This window comes from Budorcas taxicolor, chromosome 16 (assembly GCF_023091745.1).
Source record: "Budorcas taxicolor isolate Tak-1 chromosome 16, Takin1.1, whole genome shotgun sequence".
Classification (NCBI taxonomy): Eukaryota; Metazoa; Chordata; class Mammalia; order Artiodactyla; family Bovidae; genus Budorcas; species Budorcas taxicolor.
The window spans coordinates 3,299,500-3,326,510 of record NC_068925.1 but is presented as its reverse complement, the minus strand read 5'-3'; the positions used below and the strand labels follow the sequence as shown (position 1 = coordinate 3,326,510).

General features: G+C 48.5%; 1 protein-coding gene across 1 annotated transcript; it reads left to right on the top strand.

Moving 5' to 3' along the window:
• Nucleotides 1–2,497: 2,497 nt before the first annotated feature.
• LOC128061734 (plasma membrane calcium-transporting ATPase 4-like) lies at nt 2,498–26,964 on the top strand. The gene is given in 14 exon segments (XM_052654113.1): nt 2,498–2,563; nt 3,930–4,261; nt 8,280–8,522; nt 9,405–9,411; nt 10,614–10,869; nt 11,349–11,474; nt 11,933–12,058; nt 15,024–15,059; nt 16,793–16,951; nt 18,404–18,510; nt 23,978–24,166; nt 24,580–24,942; nt 25,896–26,181; nt 26,906–26,964. Coding segments are annotated over 14 exon segments (2,355 nt in total).
• Nucleotides 26,965–27,011: the final 47 nt, after the last annotated feature.

The following is a 27,011-nucleotide window of genomic DNA, read 5'->3' as shown; positions in this document are numbered from 1 at the left end:
TATTTGTTTTCTCCTTCTGACTTACTTTACTCTGTATAATAGGCTCTAGGTTTATCTACCTCATTCAAACTAAATCAACTGTGTTGCTTTTCATGGCTGAGTAGTATCACACATGGACATCACCAGATGGTCAATACTGAAATCAGATTGATTATATTCTTTGCAGCCAAAGATGGAGAAGCTCTATACAGTCAGCAAAAACAAGACTGGGAGCTGACTGTGGCTCAGATCATGAACTCCTTACTGCCAAGTTCAGACTTAAACTGAAGAAAGTGGGAAAAACCACTAGGCCATTCAGGTATCACCTAAACCAAATCCCTTACACTATACACTGGAAGTGACAAATAGATTCAAGGGATTAGATCTGACAGACAGAGTGCCTGAGGAACTATGGACAGAGGCTCGTGACATTGTACAGCTTCAGTGATCAAAACAATCCCCAGGAAAAAGAAATGCAAAAAGGCAAAATGATTATCTGAGGAGGCCTTACAAATAGCTATGAAAAGAAGAGAAGCTAAAGGCAAAGGAGAAAAGGAAAGATATACCGATTTGAATGCAGAGTTCCAAAGAATAGCAAGGAGAAGTAAGAAAGCCTTCCTCAGTGATCAGTGTAAAGAAATAGAGGAAAACAATAGAGTGGGAAAGACTAGAGAGCTCTTCAAGAAAATTAGAGATACCAAGGGAATTTTCGTGCAAAGATGGATTCAATAAAAGACAGAAATGGTATGGACCTAACAACAGCAGAAGATATTAAGAAGAGGTGGCAAGAATACACAGAACTATACAAAAAAGATTTTCACAACCCAAATAATCACTCACCTAGAGCCAGACATGCTGGAATGCGAAGTCAAGTGGGCTTCAGGAAGCATCACTATGAACAAAGCTAGTGGAGGTGATGGAATTCCAAGTGAGCGGTTTCAAATCCTAACAGATGATGCTGTGAAAGTGCTGCACTGAATATGCCAGCAAATTTGGAAAACTCAGCAGTGGCCACAGGACTGGAAATGTCAGTCTTCATTCCAATCCCAAAGAAAAACAATGCCAAAGAATGCTCAAACTACTGCACAATTTCATTCATCTCACACACTAGCAAATACTCAAAATTCTCCAAGCTAGGCTTCAACAGTACATGAACCGTGAACTTCCAGATGTTCAAGCTGGATTTAGGAAAGGCAGAAGAGCCAGAGATCAAATTACCAACATCCGTTGGATCTTGAAAAACAAGAGAGTGCCATCTACTTCTGCTTTATTGACTATGGCAAAGTCTTTGACTGTGTGGATCACAGCAAACTGGAAAATTCTTAAAGACATGGGAATACCAGACCATCTGACTTGCCTCCTGAGAAATCTGTATGCAGATCAAGAAGCAACACATAGAACTGGACGTGGAACAACAGACTGGTTCCAAATTGGGGAGGGAGTACATCAAGGCTGTATCTTGTCACCCTGCTTCTTTAACTTATACGCGGAGTACGTCATGCGAAATGCCGGGCTGGATGAAACACAAGCTGGATCAAGACTGCAGGAGAAATATCAATAACCTCAGATATGCAGATGACACCACACTTACGGTAGAAAGTGAAGAAGAACTAAAGGGCTTCTTGATGAAAGTGAAAGAGGAGAGTGAAAAAGTTGGCTTAAAGCTCAACTTTCAGAAAACGAAGATCATGGCATCTGGTCCTATCACTTCATGGCAAATAGTTGGAGAAACAATGGAAACAGTGAGAGACCGTATTTTTGGGGCTCCAAAATCACTGCAGATGGTGATTGTAACCATGAAATTAAAAGACGCTGGCTGTTTGGAAGAAAAGCTATGACCAAACTAGACAACATATTAAAAGCAGAGACATTACTTTGCCAACAAAGGTCTGCCTAGTCAAGGCTGTGGTTTTTCCAGTGGTCATGTATGGACGTAAGAGTTGGACTATAAAGAAAACTGAGTGCCAAAGAATTGATGCTTTTGAACTGTGGTGTTGGAGAAGACTCTTGAGAGTCCCTTGGACTGCAAGGAGATCCAATCAGTCAATGCTAAAGGAGATCAGTCCTGAAAATTAATTGGAAGTACTGATGCTGAAGCTGAAACTCCAATTCTTTGTCCACCTGATGTGAAGAACTGACTTACTAGAAAAAACCCTGATGCTGGGAAAGATTGAAGAGTTCCTGCCTTCCCTGTCTCCCTTTTTATCTGTCCCGTCATTAAGGCGATGATGGGAGTTCTCACTGTCGTGTCAGCTGCTCCCATGAGAACAGACATCGTGAATATCTTTTAAGTCCTACCTTAAAACCCTGGATTAGGGGGTAAAAGAGAAGTGAAAGTGTTGGTCACCCAGTCGTGTTTGACTCTTTGTGACCCCATGGACTGTAGCCCACCAGGCTCCTCTGTCCATGGGATTCTCCAGGCAACTGACTTACTAGAAAAAACCCTGATGCTGGGAAAGATTGAAGGGTTCCTGCCTTCCCTGTCTCCCTTTTTATCTGTCCCGTCATTAAGGCGATGATGGGAGTTCTCACTGTCGTGTCAGCTGCTCCCAAGTATGAAGAGCCAAGAGCACAGACCTACGAGGTATATTTTAGCTGAAACTCAAGTTGGGGTTTGCAGCAGGACTCTCTTGCTTTTTCTATCATCCAGCAGATGTTGGCAATTTGATCTCTGGTTCCTCTGCCTTTTCTAAATGGGTGGCCACATGCCCCCATGCTTGAGGGAAACAGCTTCCTCACAGGAGGCTCCCAGGCCTCAGACTGAGCCCTGGGTTTCCCGGCTCTGGCTGCACTCCTGCCCTCCCCACGGTAAACCAATTAAACCAACCACTCAAAACAGAAAACAGGTATCTGAAGCAATTCGTCCTGATAGTAGAAGAAAACTATTCACTCCTGGTGACCGCATATGTGTTTTAAACCTAATTGCTCTGGTGTTGCCTTTAACCACTTGATCAGTGCAAAGATATAGAGGAAAACAACAGAATGCGAAAGACTAGAGATCTCTTCAAGAAAATTAGACATACCAAGGGAACATTTCATGCAAAGACGGGCTCAATAAAGGACAGAAATGGTAGGGACCTAACAGAAGCAGAAGATATTAAGAAGAGGTGGCAAGCATACACAGAAGAACAAAAAAGATCTTCACGACCCAGATAATCACGATGGTGTGATCACTCACCTAGAGCCAGACATCCTGGAGTGTGAAGTCATCACTAGGAACAAAATAGTGGAGGTGATGGAATTCCAGTTGAGCTATTTCAAATCCTAAAAGATAATGCTATGAAAGTTCTATACTCAACATGCCAGCAAATTTGGAAAACCCAGCAGTGGCCAAAGGATTGGAAAAGATCAGTTTTCATTCCAATCCCAAAGGAAGGCAATGCCAAAGAATGCTCAAACTATCACACCATTGCACTCATCTCACATGCTAACGAAGTAATAGTCAAAATTCTCCAAGCCAGACTTCAACAATACGTGAACCGTGAACTTCCAGATGTTCAAGCTGGATTTAGAAAAGGCAGAGGAACCAGAGATCAAATTGCCAACATCTGCTGGATGATAGAAAAAGCAAGAGAGTCCTGCTGCAAACCCCAACTTGAGTTTCAGCTAAAATATACCTCGTAGGTCTGTGCTCTTGGCTCTTCATACTTGGGAGCAGCTGACACGACAGTGAGAACTCCCATCATCGCCTTAATGACGGGACAGACAAAAAGGGAGACAGGGAAGGCAAGAACCCTTCAATCTTTCCCAGCATCAGGGTTTTTTCTAGTAAGTCAGTTGCCTGGAGAATCCCATGGACAGAGGAGCCTGGTGGGCTACAGTCCATGGGGTCACAAAGAGTCAAACACGACTGGGTGACCAACACTTTCACTTCTCTTTTACCCCCTAATCCAGGGTTTTAAGGTAGGACTTGAAAGATATTCTGATGTCTGTTCTCATGAACCAAATAGGATTGGCTTCTAAGCAACCCCGAGAAACGTCTCCCTGGTACTGTCTGTGCAGCAGAAGATTCTGCTCTCCCCTTGCAAGGTGTCATCGCCCACACAGCTGGGAAATCCCTCCTGATGTCTGACCTGGCCGCACCTCTCTGCGCTGGCTCTGATAAGGGGTGCCTCGTCCTCCGTGGGGAAGCCGGCCCGGCCCTTCCCTCCTTCCCGCTGGAGCCAGGCCACGAGGGGCTGGGCTGCCGCTCCTCCTCCCAAGCCGCGGCCCCTGCGGCTCAAAGCAGACACAGATTTTCCACCACCGCCCATTCTGTCTCCTCCAGCCGGGCAGGGGCCCTGTGAGTCCCCAGCCTGGGGTGCGGGCGGTGACTTCCCAGGCCGACATTCTTGTCCCCTTTCCCAGCTCACGTGCTAAATCTGGCTGAGGACCAGAGGTACTCCCGGTTTGGGTGAGACTTTCTGTCGGACACGGTTTCTGCTCATTTTCTTGATGTGTTTCTAGGGGAAACCCCTTTCCAGTTTCCCGCATTCTCTTGCTGCCAAGTCCTCCTTCCCCACTTTGGGAGGAGGTGTACCTGAGAAGCAGCTGTGAAGAAGAGGGAGTAAATGTGTGACTTTGAGAGCAACTAGGTAAGAGCAAGGCCTGACCGCTTTTGTTTTCCATAATGTGTCTTGTTTTGTTTGCGTGGGTCCAAAATAAGGCCAATAATGAAACTTTTATTGAATATAAATTTCATAGGTTGGACTCTGACAGACCTGGTGTCACCATCCCTGAGGACAGGAAAAAGACAGGACTAATTGACATCAGTTGTAAATAAAGAGTAGGAACAAGGCTGATTTGTCTAGAGGTGCAGAGAAAAGCGGCGAGAGGGCCCGCCCTGAGGTAAATGAAGAAGGCTGACCAACCATTCCTGTTCGCCTGGAGCTGAGGGGTTGTCCCCGGAGACGGGCGCTTCAGTGATGAAATCTGGAAAGTCCTAGGCCGAGTAGGAAAGATTAGTCACAGCAAAATGAGCCTCAGCTGAGCACAGCTGCCTCCATGCCCCAGCCCCTCTGTGTGTGAGCTGGAATCCAGCTGTCTTTTGTGGAGCAGCTACAGACTGCCACATACTTACTTGAGTAGGTACCAAACCTGTCTAGGCCTGTTTGCTTGTATGTGACACGGGGTTAATAGCCGCTGCCGCACAGGGCCTTGCAGCTTCGGTGAGAAGACACAAATGTGCCTGGCACAACTGCCATCACTTAAATGTTCACAGTAATACCTATTACTCATGCAGTTCATTCAACGAATTTGTGTACATGTCTGGCACGGCTTTAGACCTAAGGAACAAAGACAGAAACCCTGGCCTTGTAGAGGGAGATAAACAAATGTAGAACAAATGTATCAAATAACCTATTCCAGGAGAAGACCTGTAGAGGGAAACAGTTGAGCAGGCCAAGGGGATCCCATGTGCTGGGACAGAGACGTCCGCGTGAAATACGTTGGTCAGGGTTAGGGCCTTTGTCCAAAGACCTGAAGGAAGTGAAAGGACGAGCCCTAGCTAGGGAAGGGAAATCTGAGAAAGAAAACAGCATGTGCAGGGACCCTGCAATGGAAACGTGTCTGGTGCACACAGAGAATCCCAGGAAGGCTAGCTTGGCGGGATCTCGGTGAACAAGGCGGAAATGGTAGCACTCCACAGGTGGGGAACTGGGTGCTCACGAAGGGGGCCTACGGAAAAGGGCAGATGAGTGCCATGGGGGGTTGGAAGAGACCATTCTGGACCGAGAGGAGACTGAGGGCAGAAAGCTAAGGCTGGAAGCAGCAGGCCTGTGGGACGGTCGCCGTGGCCAGCTGAGAGACGGCCAGGGCTTAAAGCAGCACACGAGCAGTGGGAGATGAGAAGTGAGGGCGACCTGGATGTATTTTGAAGGTAGAGATGATGAATTTTCTGACTAATGGGTATTGTAGATAAGAGAGAGAGGAGTCAAGGATGATTGCGAGGCATTAATGTGAGAACGGAGTCGGGCAGGGTTACCTCGGTGGAAGTGAAAGTGTTAGTCGCTCAGTCGTGTCCAGCTCTTTGCGACCCCATGGACTGTAGCCCGCCAGGCTCCGCTGTCCATGGGATTCTCCAGGCAGGAATACTGGAGTGGGTTGCCATTCTCTTCTCCAGGGGATCTTCCCACCCCAGGGATCGAACCCAGGTCTCCTGCATTGCAGACAGATTCTTTAGCATCTGAGCCACCAGGGAAGCTCTTTTAGCTAGACTGGTGTTGAGTCTTTTAGCCTTTTGGCCTCCGTTGAACTATTGCCATGTGATAACCTTCTGATTCTGATGTCTTGATTTGCCCTCATAGTCGCCTGCTCACCCTGCTTATGGAGGGAATAGCATCTCCTCCCTTTACGTCATAAATCCTGCTTCCTTAAGAAACATCCCAGCTAGATTAACAAGCTATCAGAACTCCTGTTTCTCAAGGGCAGACCTAGCCGTCCAGCAGTTCCAAGTTGGCACACGTGTGTTATCTCAGGTCCCTGGGAGAAACACCCTACATGGCCCTGTTCCCTAGCAACTCTGCCTCTGCCCTCCTGGGGATGAAGATGCCCTGCCCAGGAACACTCCTTTCCCAGGCTCTGGCGTCTCTTTCCTGCTGAGAACCGACCACTCAGAGTGGTGGGGGCAGGGAGCCTCTGGCAAGCAGCCCGTGTTGCTTCTAGTGCTTTGGCCAACCCCCCGCCCCGCCCACCCGTTCCCCTGCAGAGCTCTGCTGTGCTTCTCAGCTCTTGCTCTTGGCCCCAAGGAGGCAGGAGGCCCTGGATAAGAGCATCAGGCTCTACTTCCTGAATCAGCTTCCTGCTTCTCTCTGCTGAGCGCTAGCAGGTGGAAGGAAGCGGTCTCCAGTCCCCACTCCGCCATCGTGGGTGCCAGTTCACACCCCTGCTTTACCTCCAGGCAGGGTGCACAGGTAGATCTCGATACCTCCTGATGGTTTTTGTCTCTAGCGTGGAGGAATGGACCCTGCAAAGAGTACTCCCTTGGGAACAGATTTTCCCATTTTCAAAATCCCTGTCTGAATGTCTTCCTTAGTTCTAACCCACCTCTCTTTCTTTGCCGTTTAAAGTCAGGCCCTTGGGTCGTATTCAGTGGAGATAGAAGTCTGCCGCCCGCTGTGTCCCCCTCCCCTCCAGCGGACCAGCCCTTCAGTGTGAAGAGGTGTGAGGTCCTCGGCATCAGTAGCCTGTCCTTGCCTTGCAGCTTCTAGTTCTGTGCCTCTGGGTAGAGCTGTATTAAGTGTTTCCATCCTCTGATTCTAACCCTCCTCACTGCTCATCTTTTCTCAAGACAAAGGTTGCCTCACCCTGCCTGTGGGGAACCCGACAAGCAGTATAGGTAACAACCAGTGCCAAACCAAGGCTATTCACTAATCAAGTTCTGTAAGCAACTTGATAAATGCCCCCTGGCATTAACTTAAATTGTATGTGTTCTCCTCTTTCCTTAAAGTGTAACCCCTCTTGGGCCCATGAGAAGAGCCTAGGACTCTGGGAATAATTCTGCCTCTTATTCCCTCTGGGGACGTGCCCGGACTCTGTGTGCACACTCACACAGGTATGTAAGCACACGTGTGTTCGTGGAGGGCGCGCCGATGCTCAGTCTGACTCAGCGCTTTCACCTCCACTGTTCTCTATTCACTCCGAACGACAGTGCTTCTGCTAGTGCTTTATCTAAGCAGTACTCGTAGCACTTAGTACATCTCCACATGCGTAGTTCTCAGTAGAACAGCAGTACCTCCTAAAGATGGGTGTGTGTGTGTGTGTGTGTGCGCGCCTCTGTGTATGACGGAATGGGATGGCTCTGTGTGCCTACAGGGGATGCCCGAAGCTGGAGTCTCATGAAGTCTGTATCCTGTTGATGTCCTGAAACCTCTGGAACTTGGAATCAGGGCAGTTGCTTGGGCTCTGTCTCCTAGCCTCCTAGCATGGCCTTGAGCAAAGAGCTTATTCTTTACGGCCTTTTTGTGTGAGCCAGTAGGCAGAAGCACCTCTGCTTTTAAATCATGGACAGCATTTACATGTTAATACAAGAGGAAAATTCTGTGTCTCAGGAAACATGTTAAGGTACTCTTAGAGCTGAAGCCTGGTGCAAACTCCGTGAGGAAGAGATGAAGTTGTAGGTCTGGGTTAGCTTACCCTGGAGACCAAGAGGAGTGAGCGGCCCCCGTGACCAGCTTGTCTTGGTTTGCCCCCATTTCACACCTGCTGAGTCTGGGGAAAAAGAGGGGGGTTGGTCACCCTAATTGGATCTCATATTTGGGCAGATTGGGAAGCAAGGGATCCTCTTTACAGGGCTCTTTTAACTGCCTTCCTCTGTCACTCAGCTCTTCCACTTTTTTGTTCCTCACTCACTCCACTCCTGTCTTTTTTTCAGGCCTAAATGGTAACCCTGCAGATCTGGAGAAACGTAAACAAGTATTTGGAGAGAACCAGATTCCCCCCAAAAAGCCCAAGACCTTCTTGGAGTTTTTGTGGGAAGCCCTTCAGGACGTCACGCTCATCATCCTGGAGATCGCAGCCATCATCTCCCTGGTCCTGTCCTTTTACCGCCCCCCGGGGGGAAGAAAATGAACGTGAGTACCTTGAACAGACAAGCGTGACTCTCTTCTGGGTTCTTTCCACTGTCACTGAAAAGCACGTAGTATTTGTTGACAAATTTTATTAGGTTGGTGCAAATATAATTGCAGTTCCAGACCATGAATTTTAAAACATAACTAGTTTTATTAGGAACCATTACAATGAACACAGTTTTGCCAAAGAGAAACGTTTGTTTATTCCTGTAGTGTAAAAATCCGTGTTTCAGGATCCGACAAACTCTTGGAAAGCATTTTTCTGCATCCTTAGGGTTGTGGAAGCATTTTCCCTGCAAAATGTTGTCGAGATGCTTGAAAAAGTAGTCAGTTGGCGAGAGGTCAGGTGAATATGGCCTTCTCGGGTGGCTGAGATGGTAACGAGTCTTCCTGCAATGCGGGAGACCAGGGTTCGATCCCTGGGTCAGGAAGATGCCCTGGAAAAGGAAATGGCAACCCGCTCCAGTATTCTTGCCTGGAGAATCCCACGGACGGAAGAGCCTGGAGAGCTACGGTCCTTGGGGTCACTAAGAGTTGGACAGGACTGAGCTTTGAACAGGTGAATATGGTGGATGAGGCAAAACTCTGTGGCCCAATTCGTTCAGCTTTTGAAGTGTTGATTGTGTGGCCTGCCGTCGGGTATTGCTGTGGAGAAGAATCGGGCCCTTTCTGTTGACCACTGCCAGCTGCAGGCGTAGGAGTTCCTGGTGCATTGCATTGATTTGCTGAGCATGCTTCTCAGATGTAATGGTTTCTCTGGGATTCAGAAAAGTTGAGTGGATCAGACCGGCAGCAGACCACCAGACAGTGACCAGGGCCTTTTTTAGATGGAAATTTGACTTTGGGAAGTGGTTTGGAACGTCTTCTCAGTCCAGTCACTGAGCTGGTCATCGCCAGTTGTCGTGTAAAATCCACTTTTTGCCACACATCCCAATCCAATTGAGAAATGGTTCACTGTTGTTTTGTAGGACGAGAGAAGATGACACTTCAGAATGACGATTTTTTTGTTTTCGGTCAGCTCACGAGGCTCCCACTTACCGAGCTTTTGCACCTTTCCAGTTTGCTTCACATGCCAAATGACCGTAGAATGGTCAACGGAAGTTCTTCAGCAACTTCTTGTTTAGGTGTAAGAGGATCGGCTTCAGTGACGGCTCTCAGTCGGTCGTTGTCAGCTTCTGATGGCCGGCCCCTACATTCCTCGTCTTCAAGGCTCTCACTTCCCTGTTGAACCACCACTGCCCTGAACGTTCATTAGCAGTTCCTGTACCAGATGTTATTGATGTTGCAAGTCGTCTCCACTGCTTCATGACCCATTTTGAACTCAAATAAGAAAATCACTCGCATTTCCTTCTTGTCTAACATCATTCCCAGAGTCTTAGTATAAAATAAACAGCAAGAAATGTCTTTAGCAAAAAAAATAAATAAAACAAGAAATGCACATTAAAATTATGTATAACATAACCACATTTATTAAGAACATATTCCAGTAGGAAATGGCAAATTTCAACAATGCAAAAGCTGTAATTACTTTTGCACCAACCTAATAGCTTAAGTGTTGTGTGTGTGCCCGCCCCCCACCCCGTTATCTGAGTGGGTTCTCCAAAGGAAACTGAAACATAACTAGTAAGCTATTCTTCCAATGCATCCTGATTCCAGGGTCTTTCCCACCTTTCCCAGTAAATCCTTATTCAGAATGTTATGAATCCTCTGCCCTCACTAAACCAACAAGGCCATGCACCCCAAAGTTCCCCCATCCCCCACACTGGGCGCCACGGGAAATAGCAGTGGGAGCTGCCGTGCTGGGGGTCGTAAGGCCTCTATATGTGTCTTGCCTGTAGTTTTCATTGACATGTTCCATGCTGTTTAGTCGTATGCCTTTTTTGGGTAAACATAAGTAGTTATATTGGTGACGAGATGATGCCCAATCCGGCCGTCCTCTGCTGTCCTCAGGATAGCTATTTTACCCGAGCTTTCTGTTCTTCTCTTCCCCTGGCTTTCTGTTCTGGGGAGTTACGGGAGCACAACCTCCATTTTTAATGTCAGCAAAGGCCCCTCGGTGACCCTTTCTCTCCTTTCCCTGGGCTAGAGTGTGGTCTAGCCGTCAGTAGCCCAGAGGACGAAGGGGAGGCGGAAGCTGGCTGGATTGAGGGCGCAGCCATCTTATTCTCGGTGATCATCGTCGTGCTCGTGACTGCCTTCAATGACTGGAGCAAGGAGAAGCAATTCCGGGGGCTGCAGAACCGCATCGAGAAGGAGCAGAAGTTCTCCGTTATCCGGAATGGGCACATCATTCAGCTCCCTGTGGCTGAGATTGTGGTGGGTGACATTGCCCAAATCAAATACGGTGAGAGCTCTGTGGTTCTTTTCTCTTTTAGCTCTGTTTCTTACACCTGTGCCACCCTCCCTATCAGAGGGCTAGGTCCTTTGGCATAAGGGGGCTGGGGATTGCTGAGGACCCAAAAATGTAAGACCCCAAATTGTGTCAGCTTCTAGGTTAGAGTTTAAGGAGGTTATGGAAAAAAAATTCAAAGAAAGCAGTAACTGACCCTGCCAAAGATGTCAGACTGTACCCTGTGTGTCTTAGACTCCAAGCAGGTAATATTCAGGCCATGGGAAGGTGTTTGGGGATCAGGAACCGTTAGAATTTATAATACCCAGAGCAGAGTTTTATCGCAGGTTGTCAGATCTGAAGCTGTCTTTCAGAGGTTCTCCAGGCTCTCCCGGGCTGTTGCCTACAGATGGAGGCCCGGGAGCAGCCCTGAGATGAGGCCGGACGGTCCTCACCTGCCCTCTCCCTGTCGCCCCTTCACCGCCGTGTGCTAGGTGACCTGCTGCCTGCAGACGGGATCCTGATCCAGGGCAACGACCTCAAGATTGACGAGAGCTCTCTGACGGGGGAGTCGGACCATGTCAAGAAGTCCTTGGAGAGGGACCCCATGCTGCTCTCCGGTGAGGCCCTGATGACACCAGCCCCCAGCCCCCTCCCCGCAGACAGAGCCACAGAGACCAGTCCAGACTTTGCCCTGTCTTCCGACCGTGCCCCGACTCCTGCCCCAAGGCTCAGCGGGGGCTGTAGCGTGTCAGTGGGTTGAATACAAGGATATTGAGCAACCTGACAGAGGTTGTCCATGGAGCAGATGCTACAGGAGCCTTCGAAGGGCTCTGCTGGCTGGAGAGGGTGGTGGGAAAGGAGCCTTACCCCAAAGCCGTTACACACATTGTTCTCCTTACCCCCCCGGTTGCTTGCTCTTGATCTTTGCCTACTATCTGCCAAGTATAACACCATGATGAGGAGGGGAAGGTAGAGGGATTGCTCTCTTCCAAGTTTGTGTTTCACACCAAAGGATGGCCAGGTATTTAAAAAAAAAGAAAGGAAAAACTCTTCTCCCATCTTCTTTCTCATATAGGGACCCATGTAATGGAAGGTTCTGGACGAATGGTAGTGACTGCTGTGGGTATCAACTCTCAGACTGGAATCATTTTTACCCTCTTGGGAGCCAGTGAGGGGGAAGAGGAAGAGAAGAAGAAGAAAGGTAAGGGGCTTTCAGGAGAGCCTCACCCCTCCCATCCCCATGGACAGACTAGGAGAGGGAGCGGGTCTGCAGCGGAACACCTGGTTGGCAGACTCTGCAGGATGACGCGGACAGATCTCCAAACCCCTTCTTTAGCTGACGGTTTCATCCCTGACTGCCCGCGGTGCTGTAATGGAGACCGGATCCGGCTCTGCTCTGCGGTCAGGTTGCACTGGTTCCTGCGTTTACTGGTGGCTGTAAGACGATGAGGTGGAAGGCCTGTGCAAACGGGCCGGCGGTGTGCTCTGGCTCCAGCCCTCGCCACTTTCTTCCTCAGACACGGGGGGCTATACGAACCATCAAGGCTAAGGGAAAACTATCCAGGAGAAGAAACTGGTTTCCTGCTGAAACTGTGAGCAGGAAGAGAGATACAGCCAGAAGGGTGGGAACAGAGAGGGAATGTCTGCCTCAGAGTTAGCCCTGTCTTTGCCATTCACTTGTTCCTGAAAGCGAGAACAAAACAGAAGTGAAAAGCAAAGGAGAAGAGGAAAGATATGCCCATTTGAATGCAGAGTTCCAAAGAACAGCAAGGAGAGTTAAGAAAGCCTTCCTCATCAATCAATGCAAAGAAATAGAGGAAAACAATAGAATGGGAAAGACTAGAGATCTCTTCAAGAAAATTAGAGATACCAAGGGAACATTTCATGCAAAGATGGGCTCGATAAAGGACAGAAACGGTATGGACCTAATAGAAGCAGAAGATATTAAGAAGAGGTGGCAAGAATACACAGAAGAACTGTACAAACAAGATCTTCATGACCCAGATAATCACGATGGTGTGATCACTCACCTAGAGCCAGACATCCTGGGATGCGAAGTGGGCCTTAGAAGCATCACTACGAACAAAGCTAGTGGAGGTGATAGAATTCCAGTTGAGCTCTTTCAAATCCTGAAAGATGATGCTGTGAAAGTGCTGCACTCAATATGCCAGCAAATTTGGAAAACTCAGCAGTGGTCAAAGGACTGGAAAAGGTCAGTTTTCATTCAAATCCCAAAGAAAAACAATGCCAAAGAATGCTCAAACTACCGCACAGTTGCACTCATCTCACATGCTAGTAAAGTAATGCTCAAAATTCTCCAAGCCAGGCTTCAGCAATACGTGAACTGTGAACTTCCTGATGTTCAAGCTGGTTTTAGAAAAGGTAGAGGAACCAGAAACAAATTGCCAGCATCCGCTGGATCATGGAAAAAGCAACAGCATTCCAGAAAAAATTTATTTCTGCTTTAGTGACTATGCCAAAGCCTTTGACTCTGTGGATCACAATAAACTGTGGAAATTTCTGAAAGAGATGGGAATACCAGACCACCTGACCTGCCTGTTGAGAAACCTATATGCAGGCCAGGAAGCAACAGTTAGTACTGGACATGGAAAAATAGACTGGTTCCAAATAGGAAAAGGAGTACATCAAGGCTGTATACTGTCACCCTGCTTATTTAGCTTATATGCAGAGTACATCATGAGAAACGCTGGGCTGGAAGAAACACAAGCTGGAATCAAGATTGCCGGGAGAAATATCAATAACCTCAGATATGCAGATGACATCACCCTTATGGCAGCAAGTGAAGAAGAACTAAAGGGCCTCTTGATGAAAGTGAAAGAGGAGAGTTAAAAGTTGGCTTAAAGCTCAAAATTCAGAAAACGAAGATCATGGCATCTGGGCCCATCACTTCATGGCAAATAGATGGGGAAACAGTGGAAATAATGACTGACTTTATTTTTCTGGGCTCCAAAATCACTGCAGACGGTGATTGCAGCAATGAAATTAAAAGATGCTTACTCCTTGGAAAGTTAGGACTAACCTAGACAGCATATTCAAAAGCAGAGACATCACTTTGCCAACAAAGGTCCGTCTAGTCAAGGCTATGGTTTTTCCAGTAGTCATGTATGGATGTAAGAGTTGGACTATAACGCAAGCTGACCGCCGAAGAATTGATGCTTTTGAACTATGGTGTTGGAGAAGACTCTTGAGAGTCCCTCGGAGATCCAACCAGTCCATCCTAAAAGAGATCAGTCCTGGGTGTTCATTGGAAGGACTGATGTTGAAGCTGAAACTCCAATACTTTGGCCACCTGATGCGAAGAGCTGACTCATTGGAAAGGACCCTGATGCTGGGAAAGATTGAGGGTGAGAGGAGAAGGGGACGACAGAGGATGAGATGGTTGGATGGCATCACCGACTCAATGGACATGGGTTAAGGTGGACTCCGGGAGTTGGTGATGGACGGGAAGGCCTGGTGTGCTGCGGTTCATGGGGTTGCAAAGAGTTGGACACGACTGAGCGACTGAACTGAACTGAACTGTTCCTGAAAGAAGGAAAAACAGAAGGCAGAAAGATAACAAACCAAATGTGCACCTTTCCCTAAGCGTTCCATGTCTTGGAGGAGAGGATTTGTACCATTTGGCTGGAGGTGCATCTTGAGCTGTTAGGGAAGGGCAGTTAATGAAAAGGCAACAAAGCTCATTCAGTTAGGAACCAGCCTGTTTCTGCAACTGCCTTCAGAGTGAGTAAGGAGGAGGCTTGCCTGGTGCTGGTGAGCGGACACGGAGGCACCTTGCGTGGCCTTTGCCACCAGGCAGAAACAGTTCAGACCCCTCGCTCCCTAAGCCCCACCCCATTTCTCCAAGTGGTTTGACTCAAGCCAGAAGCACCTCCCAACAGCAACCGTGCTCCAGGAGCAAGCAGCTCAGGAGGGAGTGTACATTCCCCTCCATGAGTGGCCTGGTCCATACCCCAGGGATTTGTGAGAGCCTCTAATAAAAATGGGGATAAACAGAGGTGCGAGCTTCCTTTACATCCCCTTCGCTGCAACTCAGACCCTTTGCTGTCACCCTTTTAGGCTCTGAACAGGACCGGCAAATTGGATATCTGATCTCTGAATAGTCATTTTGGGTCCCCACCCCATTTTTTTCTTTCTTTGCCAAACAGGTAAAAAACAAGGAGTCCCTGAAAATCGCAACAAGGGTAACCTTTTCACTCACTCATTTACCATCTCTACCTGCCCATACTCAAACCAGACCTTTCCAGGCCATCTGCCTTCCCTCTGTTCCTCTCCATAAGTCTGTTAGCTGCTCCTGTGGCCTACATGCCTCATCCTGAGGATGGTGCAGAGATCTGGGGGTGGTCCCAAGCTGCCAAACCCAATCTAAGGTGGGACACAGCACCCTCTGCTGTTAGCTCAAGGGGCCTTCTGTCAAGATTTCTCTTGGGAAGCCTGTGTGGTGATCTGCTCTTCCCAGGGTGCTGACCTCCTTTTTCATTGCCCTTGGCCAGAGTTAAAGAGCAAGGATCCTTAGTCTCTGGGTTGGAAGTCTGCAGGGTCCTTATGCGGGAAGGGGTTGGGATGGGCAGTCCCTGCACCCTCTTCTTCCTCTTTTGGTGCCGTCTTCCCATCTAGATGCCTTCTCAGCTAGTCTTCTCTGGGGTGCAGAGAGCCCTTTCTCTGTAACCTCTGGCCCCACTTCTTTCTTCTCTCCAGTCAGTTTTCTTCTTCCTAATCTGATGTGTGTTTCTTTTTTGGTGGTTGTGTTTACATCCTGTCTCTGTCTTATTTGTGAGTCTGACAGCAGAGACAGTCTCTCAGGAAGGGCACCTAAGCAAAGGAGCAGAGCTCTGCAGGGTGAAGCTGGAGGGGTGCTGGGGGCCAGCAGGAACTGCTCTCTTGAGAGAGCTCCTGGAGCCTTTTTTCCTTTCATAACCCACATCATAGTGGATTTTAGAAATAAAGACATCACGTTGGAAAACCAGGACTCAACAAAAAGTAATTCTTAAATTTCAGATCTCTTTAACTCTTCTTTTTAAAGCAAAATGGATTTCTGTGTCTGTCTTTATCCCTGCCTTCTCTTGTTCCAGAGAGTCCCTGATACCAACTTCTTCCCTTAGGGAAAGGTACTCTGTACCTCCCTACCTTCATCAGACAGGGGAGAAAGGAGATTTCCTTCCCCTATGGCTCAACTAATATAACAGGGAACTGGAAAATACCCTGTGTCTGGGGTCTGGGTTTCTTCCATGAAAATCTATATCTATGTAGAGAGAGAGGGGAACCTTTCAAAGAGCCAGCTAAGACCCTAATGTGTTTCCCATGTGGCTCAGGGGTAAAGAAACTGCCTGCCAATGCAAGAGATGCAGGTTTGATCCCTGGGTTGGGAAGATCTCCTGGAAAGGGAAATGGCAACCCACTCCAGCATTCTTGCCTGGGAAATCCCATGGACAGAGGATCCTGGTGGGCTACAGCCCATGGGGTCACAAAAGAGTTGGACACGACTTAGCAGCTAAACAACAAGACCCTTATGCTCTAGGAACATTTACCAACCTTCCCCTTCAGCCCCTTTCTGCAGTAAAGATTCACTGTTTTAAGCACTGAATTCCAGGAAGGATGGCTGTTGGTAATAGCACCGAGTGGCAGGACAAATCCTCTTGCGAGAATAAACCTGGCTCAGGGCTCTGAGACAGTGCCAGGAAGCTGCCACTGAAGAGGAGAGCCATCCATTTCACCTCCAGTTGTTAAGATACCCTTCCCAAAGCCCTAAGAGAAGGTCAAGCTCCCTGTCTGGCATGGGGTGAGGGAGGTCAGATCTGGTGCCAGAGGTCCAAGGTGTGTTCCAGAAACAGACAAAGGGGTGTGTTAGTTTCCCCTTGCTACTACTCAGGGCTTCTGCCTTGCCTGCTGACCTGTCCTCTTTGTGTGTGCACCCTAGCAAAGACCCAAGATGGAGTGGCCTTGGAAATCCAGCCACTCAATAGCCAGGAGGGGATCGACAGTGAGGAAAAGAAGAAGGCCGCCAAACTGCCCAAAAAGGAGAAGTCCGTGCTGCAGGGCAAGCTGACCCGCCTGGCCGTCCAGATTGGGAAAGCTGGTGAGTAGGTGGGGCCTTCTCAGTGTGTCCGTCAGTCTTGCTCTGGGTCCTCGCCACTTTGATTACCTCCTGTCTGTACCAACCAGGTCTGGCAGGAAGGAGCCGAAAATTCCAAGTGGCTGGTGCAGTTCAAGAATCTGTGTCCTTCCCTGTGACTGTTGGACCCTTGGCTTTAGCAGAGAGACATGTCTTTCTATTTAGAGTTAAAGGCCCAAAACAAATGGGAGATTAACATTAGCAAGAAGGAAGACTCTAATAACTACTCACCTGCTCAAGTATTGGCTTGAAAATTCCTGAAGGGTAGAGAAGGCTGCTGTTGGCTGGGAGCAATTCTCTAGCATAGGAATGGCCAGGCACAGAGCAATGAGTTCAAAATGAGGACTGGAAGGCAAAGGAAGACAATGATTAAAGAGGGGCTTTGCAGAGCAGAGGTCACTAAAGGTACTCCTGTGCATCAGGAGAGGAAACAGCTTCTCCTTGCCTGACTCTGGAGAGGGTGATGGGGAGGGTGCGGGGAGGGACGGAGCTGGAAGAGGCAGTGAAAGGAAGATTGCTCCCTCAGCGGGTATCCCTCCAAGCAGTCTGCTCCCGCTGTTTACTTCCTGTCCCCACCTCTGTGTTCACTACAGATCTAGCCCAATGCATCTCTCCGTGTGCTGTTCACCTGGGACCTTGTTACGGTGCAGATGCTGACTCAAGCAGTCTGGGTGGGACCTGTGTTCCTAACAAGCCCCTGGGTGGGGCCTGCGCTGCTGCTCTGCTGAGCACAGTGAGAAGCAGGAACCTGCGGCGATCCACTTGAGCATTCAGCTGCTCGGTCACAGCAGCCTGTTTCAATCGGTTGGTCACCACGTGTGGCCAGTGGCTCCCTATTGGACAGTGCAAACCAAAGCCAAAGCAACTCTCCATCCTGAATAGAGAGGCCTAGGAGAGCTTCCCAGCTCATGGAAGAACATGCAGGTTAGCAAACATCTGAGCACCTGGTGAGTATAAGCTATATGACGAAGTCGTTTTTAAACGTTATCATATCTTGTTTGTCGATAGTACTGGGAATTAGGCAATACAGGTTAAGCTCTTCCCATTCTGCAAAAAAGAGGGTCTGAGGCCGAGACGACACGTAACTGATCCGGATTGCCCAGCTGGTAAATGGAAGTGTTATCGTTCAGCCTCTGGGTCTCTGCCTTCAAACCACGCAGTGCTTTTTCGACTGCAGAATAGCTGTCTTGATGTACCGGACAGGATATCTGATGAGGTCAGGCTTTCTTGGCTTAGATTGCTACCTGTGAGACAATTTACTGCCCTTTGGTGACGCTATGAAACCTCCAGCATAGGGAAAAAGAAGGACAGAGCGTAAAAAGGGAGGTAGTGACAGGGATTAGAGAGGAAGACCAAAAAAGCATCTTTTGTGGGAAAGCGGCCCCCGACCTCACTGTGGTGCGCCTGTCTCCCCAGGCATCATCGACAGCACTGTCGGGGACCAGCGACAGGTGGTGGCTGTCACCGGTGACGGCACCAATGACGGGCCGGCTCTGAAGAAAGCAGACGTTGGTTTTGCCATGGTAAGCAGCTCAGCGTAGCATCTCTCTCTGCCTGCAAGCTGCCTGGGCCAGAAGGAAGCCCAGACAGGCTCTGGTACCCTTCTGCTTCCTGGACCCTCATAGCCCGCTTTGTGTTCTTTTCTCTAACTCCATCTCACCTGCCTGCCTGGCCAATAATAATAGATCTAATGAGGGACTCATGAAGTATGAAGACAGGGAAATCATGAGGTTTCATTACCCAGGAAAATAAGACAAACTGAAACTTACCCATGAATATGATCATATTGTTTGCCTAGGCACACTATAGAAAATTCACATTCTATATGGAAAGTGTTTATTCTGTAGTTAGCACTGTTCATCACTCTGTTTATGAGGCTAGGAGCATCAGAGTCACTTAGAAAGTTCATTTAAAATCACATATGTCAAGGTTTGACAGTCAGCTATCTTGATTGAGTAGCATCTGGGCCAGGTCCCAGAATGTATGGTGTTGTTCAGTTGCTAAGTTACGTATGACTCTTTGCGACCGCGTGGAGTTTGCTCAAACTCTTGTCCATCGAAACAGTGATGCCATCCAACCATCTCATCCTCTGTCGTCCCCTTCTCCTCCTGCCCTCAGTCTTTCCCAGCATGATGGTCTTTTCCAGTGAGTCAGCTCTTCACTAAGGTGGCCAAAGTATTGAAGCTTCACCTTCAGCATCAGCCCTTCCAATGAATATTCAGGGTTGATTTCCTTTAGGATGGATTTGTTTGATCTCCTTGCTGTCCAAGGGACTCTCAAGAGTCTTCTCCAACACCGCAACTTGAAAGCATTAATTCTTTGGAACTCAGCCTTCTTTATGGTCCAGTCTCACATCCATACATGACCACTGGAAAAACCATAGCCTTGACTAGACGGACCTTTGTTGGCCAAGTAATGTCTCTGCATTTTAATATGCTGTCTAGGTTGGTCATAGCTTTTCTTTCAAGGAGCACGCGTCTTTTAATTTCGTGGCTACGGTCACCGTCCACAGTGATTTTGAAGCCCAAACAGAAATCTTTAGGTGTTTCTAAATAGGTACACTTGTTGATTCTAATGCTCAGGGACACTTAGAAGCCCTCAGATGGCAAAGTACATTCTCCCATTCAAGTAGGTAATGATTGTGAGCTTCCCATACATTTTGAACTGTTGGTGATTTTTAAGCAGTAGAAGGTGATTCAAGAAGAAATCTATCTTTAGGGTGCTCTCTTTACCCAGAAAATAAAATTTAAAAGTTTTTATCCTGGGGAATTTCAAGAACATACAAAAATAGAATAGTTTATTGAATCCCCATGTACCTGTTACCCAGAATAAATCTTGCTGGGTGGGCCAGTGTTGGCCCACACATACACATTTCCCCTTCTCCAGCTGGATTACTCCAAAACATCTCCAAGATGTTATATCATTTCATCCAGTATGTGTCTCTGGAAGAGAACTATGTATCAATATTTAAAAGAACCGTATGCCATTGTCTCACAGCAATATTGATTCCTTGCTGCTGCTGCTAAGTCGCTTCAGTCGTGTCCGACTCTGTGCGACCCCATAGACGGCAGCCCACCAGGCTCCCCCGTCCCTGGGATTCTCCAGGCAAGAACACTGGAGTGGGTTGCCATTTCCTTCTCCAGATTCCTTGCTATCATTAGCTATCTAGTCCGTGTTCACATTTCTCTTGATAAGATTTTTGTTTTTCTAAATTATTTGTCCAAATGGGAATCCAAACAAGATCCATACACTGTGGTTGGTTGATATATCTCTTAAATGTAAGAATCTATAATAGCAGTTCCTGAAGTGTGCTCTTCCGCCTCCACCTGGAAACCTACAGAAATGCAGATTTTTCAGGCCTCGCCCCAGATCTACGGAGTGAGAAACCTTGCAGTGGGGCCCAGCACTCCGTGTTTGAACAGGCCCTCTGGGTGATTCTCACGCACCCTAAAGTTTGAGAACCACTGACCCCACAGGACCTGTGTCAGGGGTTCCCAAGACCACACTTCACATTTGTGGATTCACTGGAAGGGCACAGGGGACACGGCCTCCAGCTGTACTCATGGCTAAGATTTAATCCACTGGTGTACTAAGAATCTAGTAAGACAGAGTCACAGACAGGGTCTGGAATCCACATGCAGGCTTGCTGTGATTACTCCCTGCTGTGAGGGGGTCAAAAAGAGCACCTGCTTTCCCTAGCAACAAAAATGTAGTGATGCAGGTGATGTTTCTGCCCAGAGAGATGCATCAGAGACTTGGCACCCTAGAGGTCTATTAAGGTTGGCCATATAAGCACCATCAACCCTGCATATGCTGATTCCAGACTCCTAGAAGGAAGCAGGTTTTCAATGGAAAATAAGAAAAATTAGTGCGTCACTAATTTTCAGATAATGTTTGCTGAGCACATTCTGAGAGCCAAGTTACCAGATGCTAACCAAGTGCCAGCCTTGCAAACAGACCTTTCACAAGATAGCAGTCTCAACCATGCTATGTTCATTCTTTTCTGCACATGCCCTTGCGTCTTTTTTCCTAGCTATTTAATTTTGATGGAAACGGTTTGTTTTCCTATGTAGGATATACCACGTCATGGATTTTGTTGATTATATCCCTATGTCCTTTAAAGTGCCCTTGTATTTCCTATAAAGTAGTATTTAGCTCTATGAGCAGTCAGATTCTACACCCCATCTTTCACTAAGGGCTGCAATATGACAATGTTCTGATTTTATTTATTAACTTGAATACTTGTATAAAAAGAAAATTACCCTCATCAACTCTTTGGTTCAGCTCCTATGTGAAAGATAGGTTAAATGCTTGATTTTTCTGCACTATTTACCAGTTCCCAAAGCAATGAGTTGATTTTGGGGGGATCCTCCAAAGTTGTCCAATGAACCTCATGTGAAGAGTTGACTCATTGGAAAAGACGCTGATGCTGGGAGGGATTGGGGGCAGGAGGAGAAGGGGATGACAGAGGATGAGATGGCTGGATGGCATCACCGACTCGATGGACGTGAGTTTGAGTGCACTCTGGGAGGTGGTGATGGACAGCGAGGCCTGGCGTGCTGCAATTCATGGGGTCGCAGAGTCGGACACGACTGAGCTCCTGAACTGAACTGAACTGAAACTACTAAAAGTTAATTGTTTTTTAAAATATCATTATGAGCTCATATTCTTTTGAATATATGTGGCATGTCTCCACCCATTGCCCATATTACCATCTTGATGCTCACACTGGCCCACCATTAGCCTCTCCCACTCTGCTAAGCACTGTGAGTGTGACCTCAGCTCTCTGTGGAGTACTGCTTTCGGCCTCTTGCACGGTGAGACGTGCCACACCTGTCATGCATGTTTCTTGTCCTAGATCTAGAATCATCCACTTTTCAGAGGAGTTCTGCATTGCTTTAGTGAGAAATGGTATTTAGAGAACACATTCTGAATGTCAGGATGTTCTTTACTTCTGAGTAAATTCTTGTTTCTAGAACTTTTCAGTGGACAAAGCTAGGAAATACGTCTTTTATATCATATTTATTTGGTTTTGTATTTCTTTGTTTTAAAGGTAGAATGCTTCATGAATTCATATTGCCATTTCCAACTCAAATTTAGAATTCTAGAACTAACTTCCTAATTTTACTTGCCTGATTTTACATTAATCTAAGGGTATTAACATAATTATTATTGGCTTTATCCTAATATATATGGAATAGTCTCAACAGAGCAATAATAATACAATTACTGTACTAAAAACAGGTAAAGATTTTTCTTACAGTTCTTTTTATTCTGTAGGTATGTCCTACTACAGACGTAGGATCAAAGTGCTGTGGTTTTCAAAAAGTCATCTAGAACTTTTCATTTTGTGTGGTTTGCTATCAGCTGGTTATACCACTTCATTATATCATGTGTTGGGCTGGTTTCTTTTTTTCCATTTTTGAGATTGCTTATTTTACACTTAATGTTGTTTTACGCCTATACGAAGTAGTTACATCATTCTCAACTAAAATATATGGAACAAGGTCTGTTTATAGAAGTCTAGCTTCCGTCCCTGTCACCTCCAGCCTGTTGCCTCTTTCTTAATCCCTCAGATAGCATCTTTGATTTTTGGTTTATCCTTCTGTTTGCTCCTTTAAAAATACAATCAAATGTGTAGTATCTTCACATCCCGTTCTCTTAAATAAGGGACACTTGCTATGTTTATCTGTACACACACTATATACTCTTTTTTCCCACCTTGCTGTTTTTCATTTAACAACCTAACTTGGAGATTATTCCATAGTAGTACAATATAAAGACATCCTTTCTTTCTTTCTTTCTTCTTTCTCTTCTTTCTTTTAACAGTGCATAGTACAGAATTGTGTGGATATATTAGAGAATCTTTTGAAAGGGAAATTGAATTGTATAGTATATCTAACAGATATTCATTTGTTGCAATCTGGATAGGAAAATAATACTACCAGGTAAACTGAACATATAATCTAATGGTACTCTGTAGGTTTTAGGGGTTGTAAGACATGGCATAGAAGTGCGGCCTGGGGATGTTAGGAACAGTTTTGTTTAGCAAGCAGGGCTTAATTAATTTACGGGGCCTTGATAGATATCAGACACGACTGACCAACTTTCACTTCATTAAGGATAGATAGGATTTAAATGGAAGGGGAAAGAGGATGCTCCAGGCTTGGACAAAGGGTGTCAGTGGAAGACTGAACTCTCGAAGTGAATGAGAGAATTCAGGGAGTCGTGAATAAATCAGTAGGCTTTGAGCAGAAAGCTTATATAAGAGCAGTTTGGAAAATGAACCACAGTTCACTTGTTGAAGGCTTTGACGACCAGATTAGAAAGTTTAGTGTTCTCAAGCACTGCTTTCAACCACTGGTATGTCTATTTACAAACCTTGAGTGGCAAAGAGTCGGACACGACTGCGCGTCTGAACTGAACTGAACTGAGTGGTTACCCGGAAATAGGATTTTGAATAAGGACAGGATACCTGAACCATGCTGCTGGACTGCTCCTTCTAGGAAAGAACATAGAGTGACTTCAAGGTGTGGGGGACATAAGGATTTAAAGAGGATATTTAATTGGAAGGTAGAACAGAAAGGACTTTTCCCCTGTCTTCTAATTGCTCTCTAAGCTGGAGAAGTAGACGGGACAGGAGACCGGAAAATCAAAGGCGACTGTGATTTCCGGCCTCAGTTCAGGGGTGCGGTGCTGGCACCATGGAATATCAAAGGCGACTGTGATTTCCAGCCTCAGTTCAGGAATGCGGTGCTGGCACCGTGGCCCGGTGCCCTTTTCCACGCGTGACAGTGGCACATTCCCCTTCCTTTCCTCTGGGAGAGACGACCAGAACACGCTGGTTTAGTCTGTGGAGCTCGTGTGGTTGCTGTGCCCTCTGCCGTTTGTGCCGAGTTCTGAAGCTTCTTGGAGCTGAGGAATGGGTTCCGAGTACAGATGAGCTCCTTTTCCAGTTCCTCACTGTTTTCCTCCCCCCTCTTACCTAAGGGTATTGCAGGCACAGACATGGCAAAGGAGGCCTCCGACATCATCCTAACAGACGACTTCACCAGCATCGTGAAGGTGGTGATGTGGGGGCGGAACGTCTACGACAGCATCTCCAAGTTCCTGCAGTTCCAGCTCACCGTCAACGTGGTGGCCGTGATCGTGGCCTTCACTGGAGCCTGCATCACCCAGGTGGGATGAGCTGAGATGGGAGGGATGGGGCTGGGGCCAAGAAACGTGGGGTGTGACGTTACAGTGTGTCGGCCGAGGAGCAAGGCCCAGCGTTTGTGCAGGGGTGTTGGGGCAGGAGTTCGCTCTCCCGAGTCCATCTGCTCCTGTGGGAGGATGATCATGTATCCACCATTAACGCAGCACTTCCATGTTAGCCAGCATGATAAGCACTTATTTGGGGTTCTCTGATCTTCATAAACAGCCTTGTAGAATAGGCATTATCCCCGTTTTATAAAGAGGTTACATAAGTTTCCAAGTGTGACTCAGCTGGATAGCAGGAGGTAGGCCCTTTCAGGGGCAAAGGTGAGGCTGACGAGTGAGGTGAGGGGTCGTCTGCAAGGAAAGCTAAAAAGAGTGGTGGTTGTTCCTGCCAGGATTCCCCACTGAAGGCTGTGCAGATGTTGTGGGTTAATCTAATCATGGACACCTTTGCCTCGCTGGCCCTGGCTACAGAGCCTCCTACAGACTCTCTGCTGAAGCGCCGGCCCTAGGGGCGCAATAAGCCTCTGATCTCGCGCACCATGATGAAGAACATCCTGGGTCATGCCGTCTATCAGCTCACCGTCATCTTTATCCCTGTCTTTGCGGGTGAGCCACGGGGAGGTTGGGGAGGGTGGGGTGGGGGCCAGCGTGTGGAGTGCGAGAAGGAGATGGGCAGAGAGGGGCCCGAGAGGAGGAGGGCCCAGGCTGAGTCAGCGGGGCAGGAGCACTTCGCGCACCTCTGTTCCCACGCCGTGGTGCGTTATGGCATTCTCTGACTCCTCTTAAGAATCTCTCAGGGGTAACTTTACGGCATATGGGGCTGGGAATTGCTGAGGAGGAGGGATAAAGACAGACATAGAAATCCATTTTGCTTTAAAAAGAAGAGTTAAAGAGATCTGAAATTTAAGAATTACTTTTGTTGAGTCCTGGTTTTCCAACGTGATGTCTTTATTTCTAAAATCCACTATGATGTGGGTTATGAAAGGAAAAAAGGCTCCAGGAGCTGTCTCAAGAGAGACAAGTCAAGGCCTAGGAGGGGCATTCCTCTAACAAGCTGAACCCAACACTGGGGCTGACCTAAGCCAGACAGGACTCTTAAGGTGCTGGGACCAAGAAGGAACACCCTCTCTTTTTCCCTCCAAGGCCTGGTGGGTCTGGAATCCCCTCAGCAGGCAGGCCTTCTAGGTCAAAGGCCAGGGGAATAGAAAAGAGACGAAAAGGGCCCACGGCGGTTGCTGAGAGAAGCCGAATTATTCTCGAATAAGAGACAGTTTCCTCTGTAATACATGAAACGCTGGCAGGTGGCAGCGGGTCAGGGCTGGGTTGAGTGGCCCAGGACCCCTCTTCTTCTCAAGGGGCCGCGGCGAGAGAGGCAGAGTCCCGGTCCTCCGCGCCTGCTCTGGGTCCCCGCCCGCAGCACCTGCTACTTCTGCCCCCCTGGGCCCTCCGGTTCTGACTTTCTTGGACACCCAAGGCCATCGACCCCTGACAAACCCGACTCAGCACTCCCTCCCACCATCACCGGGGGAGGGGGCGTTCCCGTCCAAAAGGAGGCCGGAGACCGCAGGGAAGCCAGGAGTCAGCCCGGCTCCCAGGCCCCCAGGCGCCAGCTTCTCCCGCCCGCAAACACTGACTGCGCCCTCGGTGCTGAGAAGCCAGTGTGCAGAAGCGAACGGTGCTCGTCCTGCTGGGTTCTGAACCCACACAGGGCTGCGGAGAGGGTAACCGGGAGAAGGCGCCCGGCACCCCCGGGGGCAGGGAACCGCGCTCGGCCCAGAGCCCGGGGTGCCCGGTGCGCTCAGCCCCCGCAGGCCCGGGGCGGGGCAGCAGCCGGGCGTGGCCGCGGCGGAGGGGGCGCAGCGCGGACACGCCCCGGGCCCGCGGGGCGGGCGTGGGGAGCGGGGAGCCCCTCGGCCCCCGCCCGCGGCTCGAAGCGGCGGGCGCGCCCCGCGTGTCCCGGAGACGCCTCCGCGAGCCCGCCGGGGTTGACCCAGGTCAGGGCCCTTCTGCACGCGGACTCCCCCTCCAGCCTTCCATGGACAGGGGTAGGGTGGGGGGTGTCTACTCACCGGTCTCCACAGTGTGGCAACCAGGCCGGAGTTGTTAGCTGGTCTCTTCTGCCTTCCCACGGAAACCAGGGAGTGGGCTGGGTCTCCACCGGCCCTCTCAAGGGAAGGACCTCTCAGGTTCCTGGAAGGAAAGGGGCGCCGGGGAGCTGGGCAGGTGTCCCTGGTCTTACTTTTCTCGGAGTGAGGAGAACTTTGTTCCTCCTTTCAAAGCCGGGATTTAAACGGTTTCAACAGCAGAGCTTAATGTAAGAAACGCCGCGGGAAGAAAGAGCCACCCCTATGGACCGTTGATCAGGGCCTTTATTGGGCGGTGGCTCTCAGGCAGAACTCCCGGGGGCGGGTAAGCGAGGAAGCGAAGGGGGTCTGAGAAGCAAAGGGAGTCTGCGAGGTATGAGGTGTGGGGAAGGGTTTTATAGCCAGGGCCCGGCTCCCATATAAGGAAGAAAGCGCGGGCTCAGTGGTGATTGGTGTCCAAGGGCTCTGTGTCGGCACCTGATTGGACGGCTTGGTTGTCTGCCCACCTCCGGGACTTGTCTGTGGCACTTTTCCGGGGCATGCCTCAACACGCCCGGGCAAGCCTCAACATATCCGGGCATGCCTCAACATGCCCGACCTTGCCGGACCTTTCATCCCGGCCTTTTTGATATAGGACAAGGGGCGCCGATTCTCTCTGGCTACTTCCTGCTGAACAGGGGCGGCGAGGGGTAGGGTGAGGCCGGGATGACAGGGGACGTCTGCCGTTAATCTTGCCACGG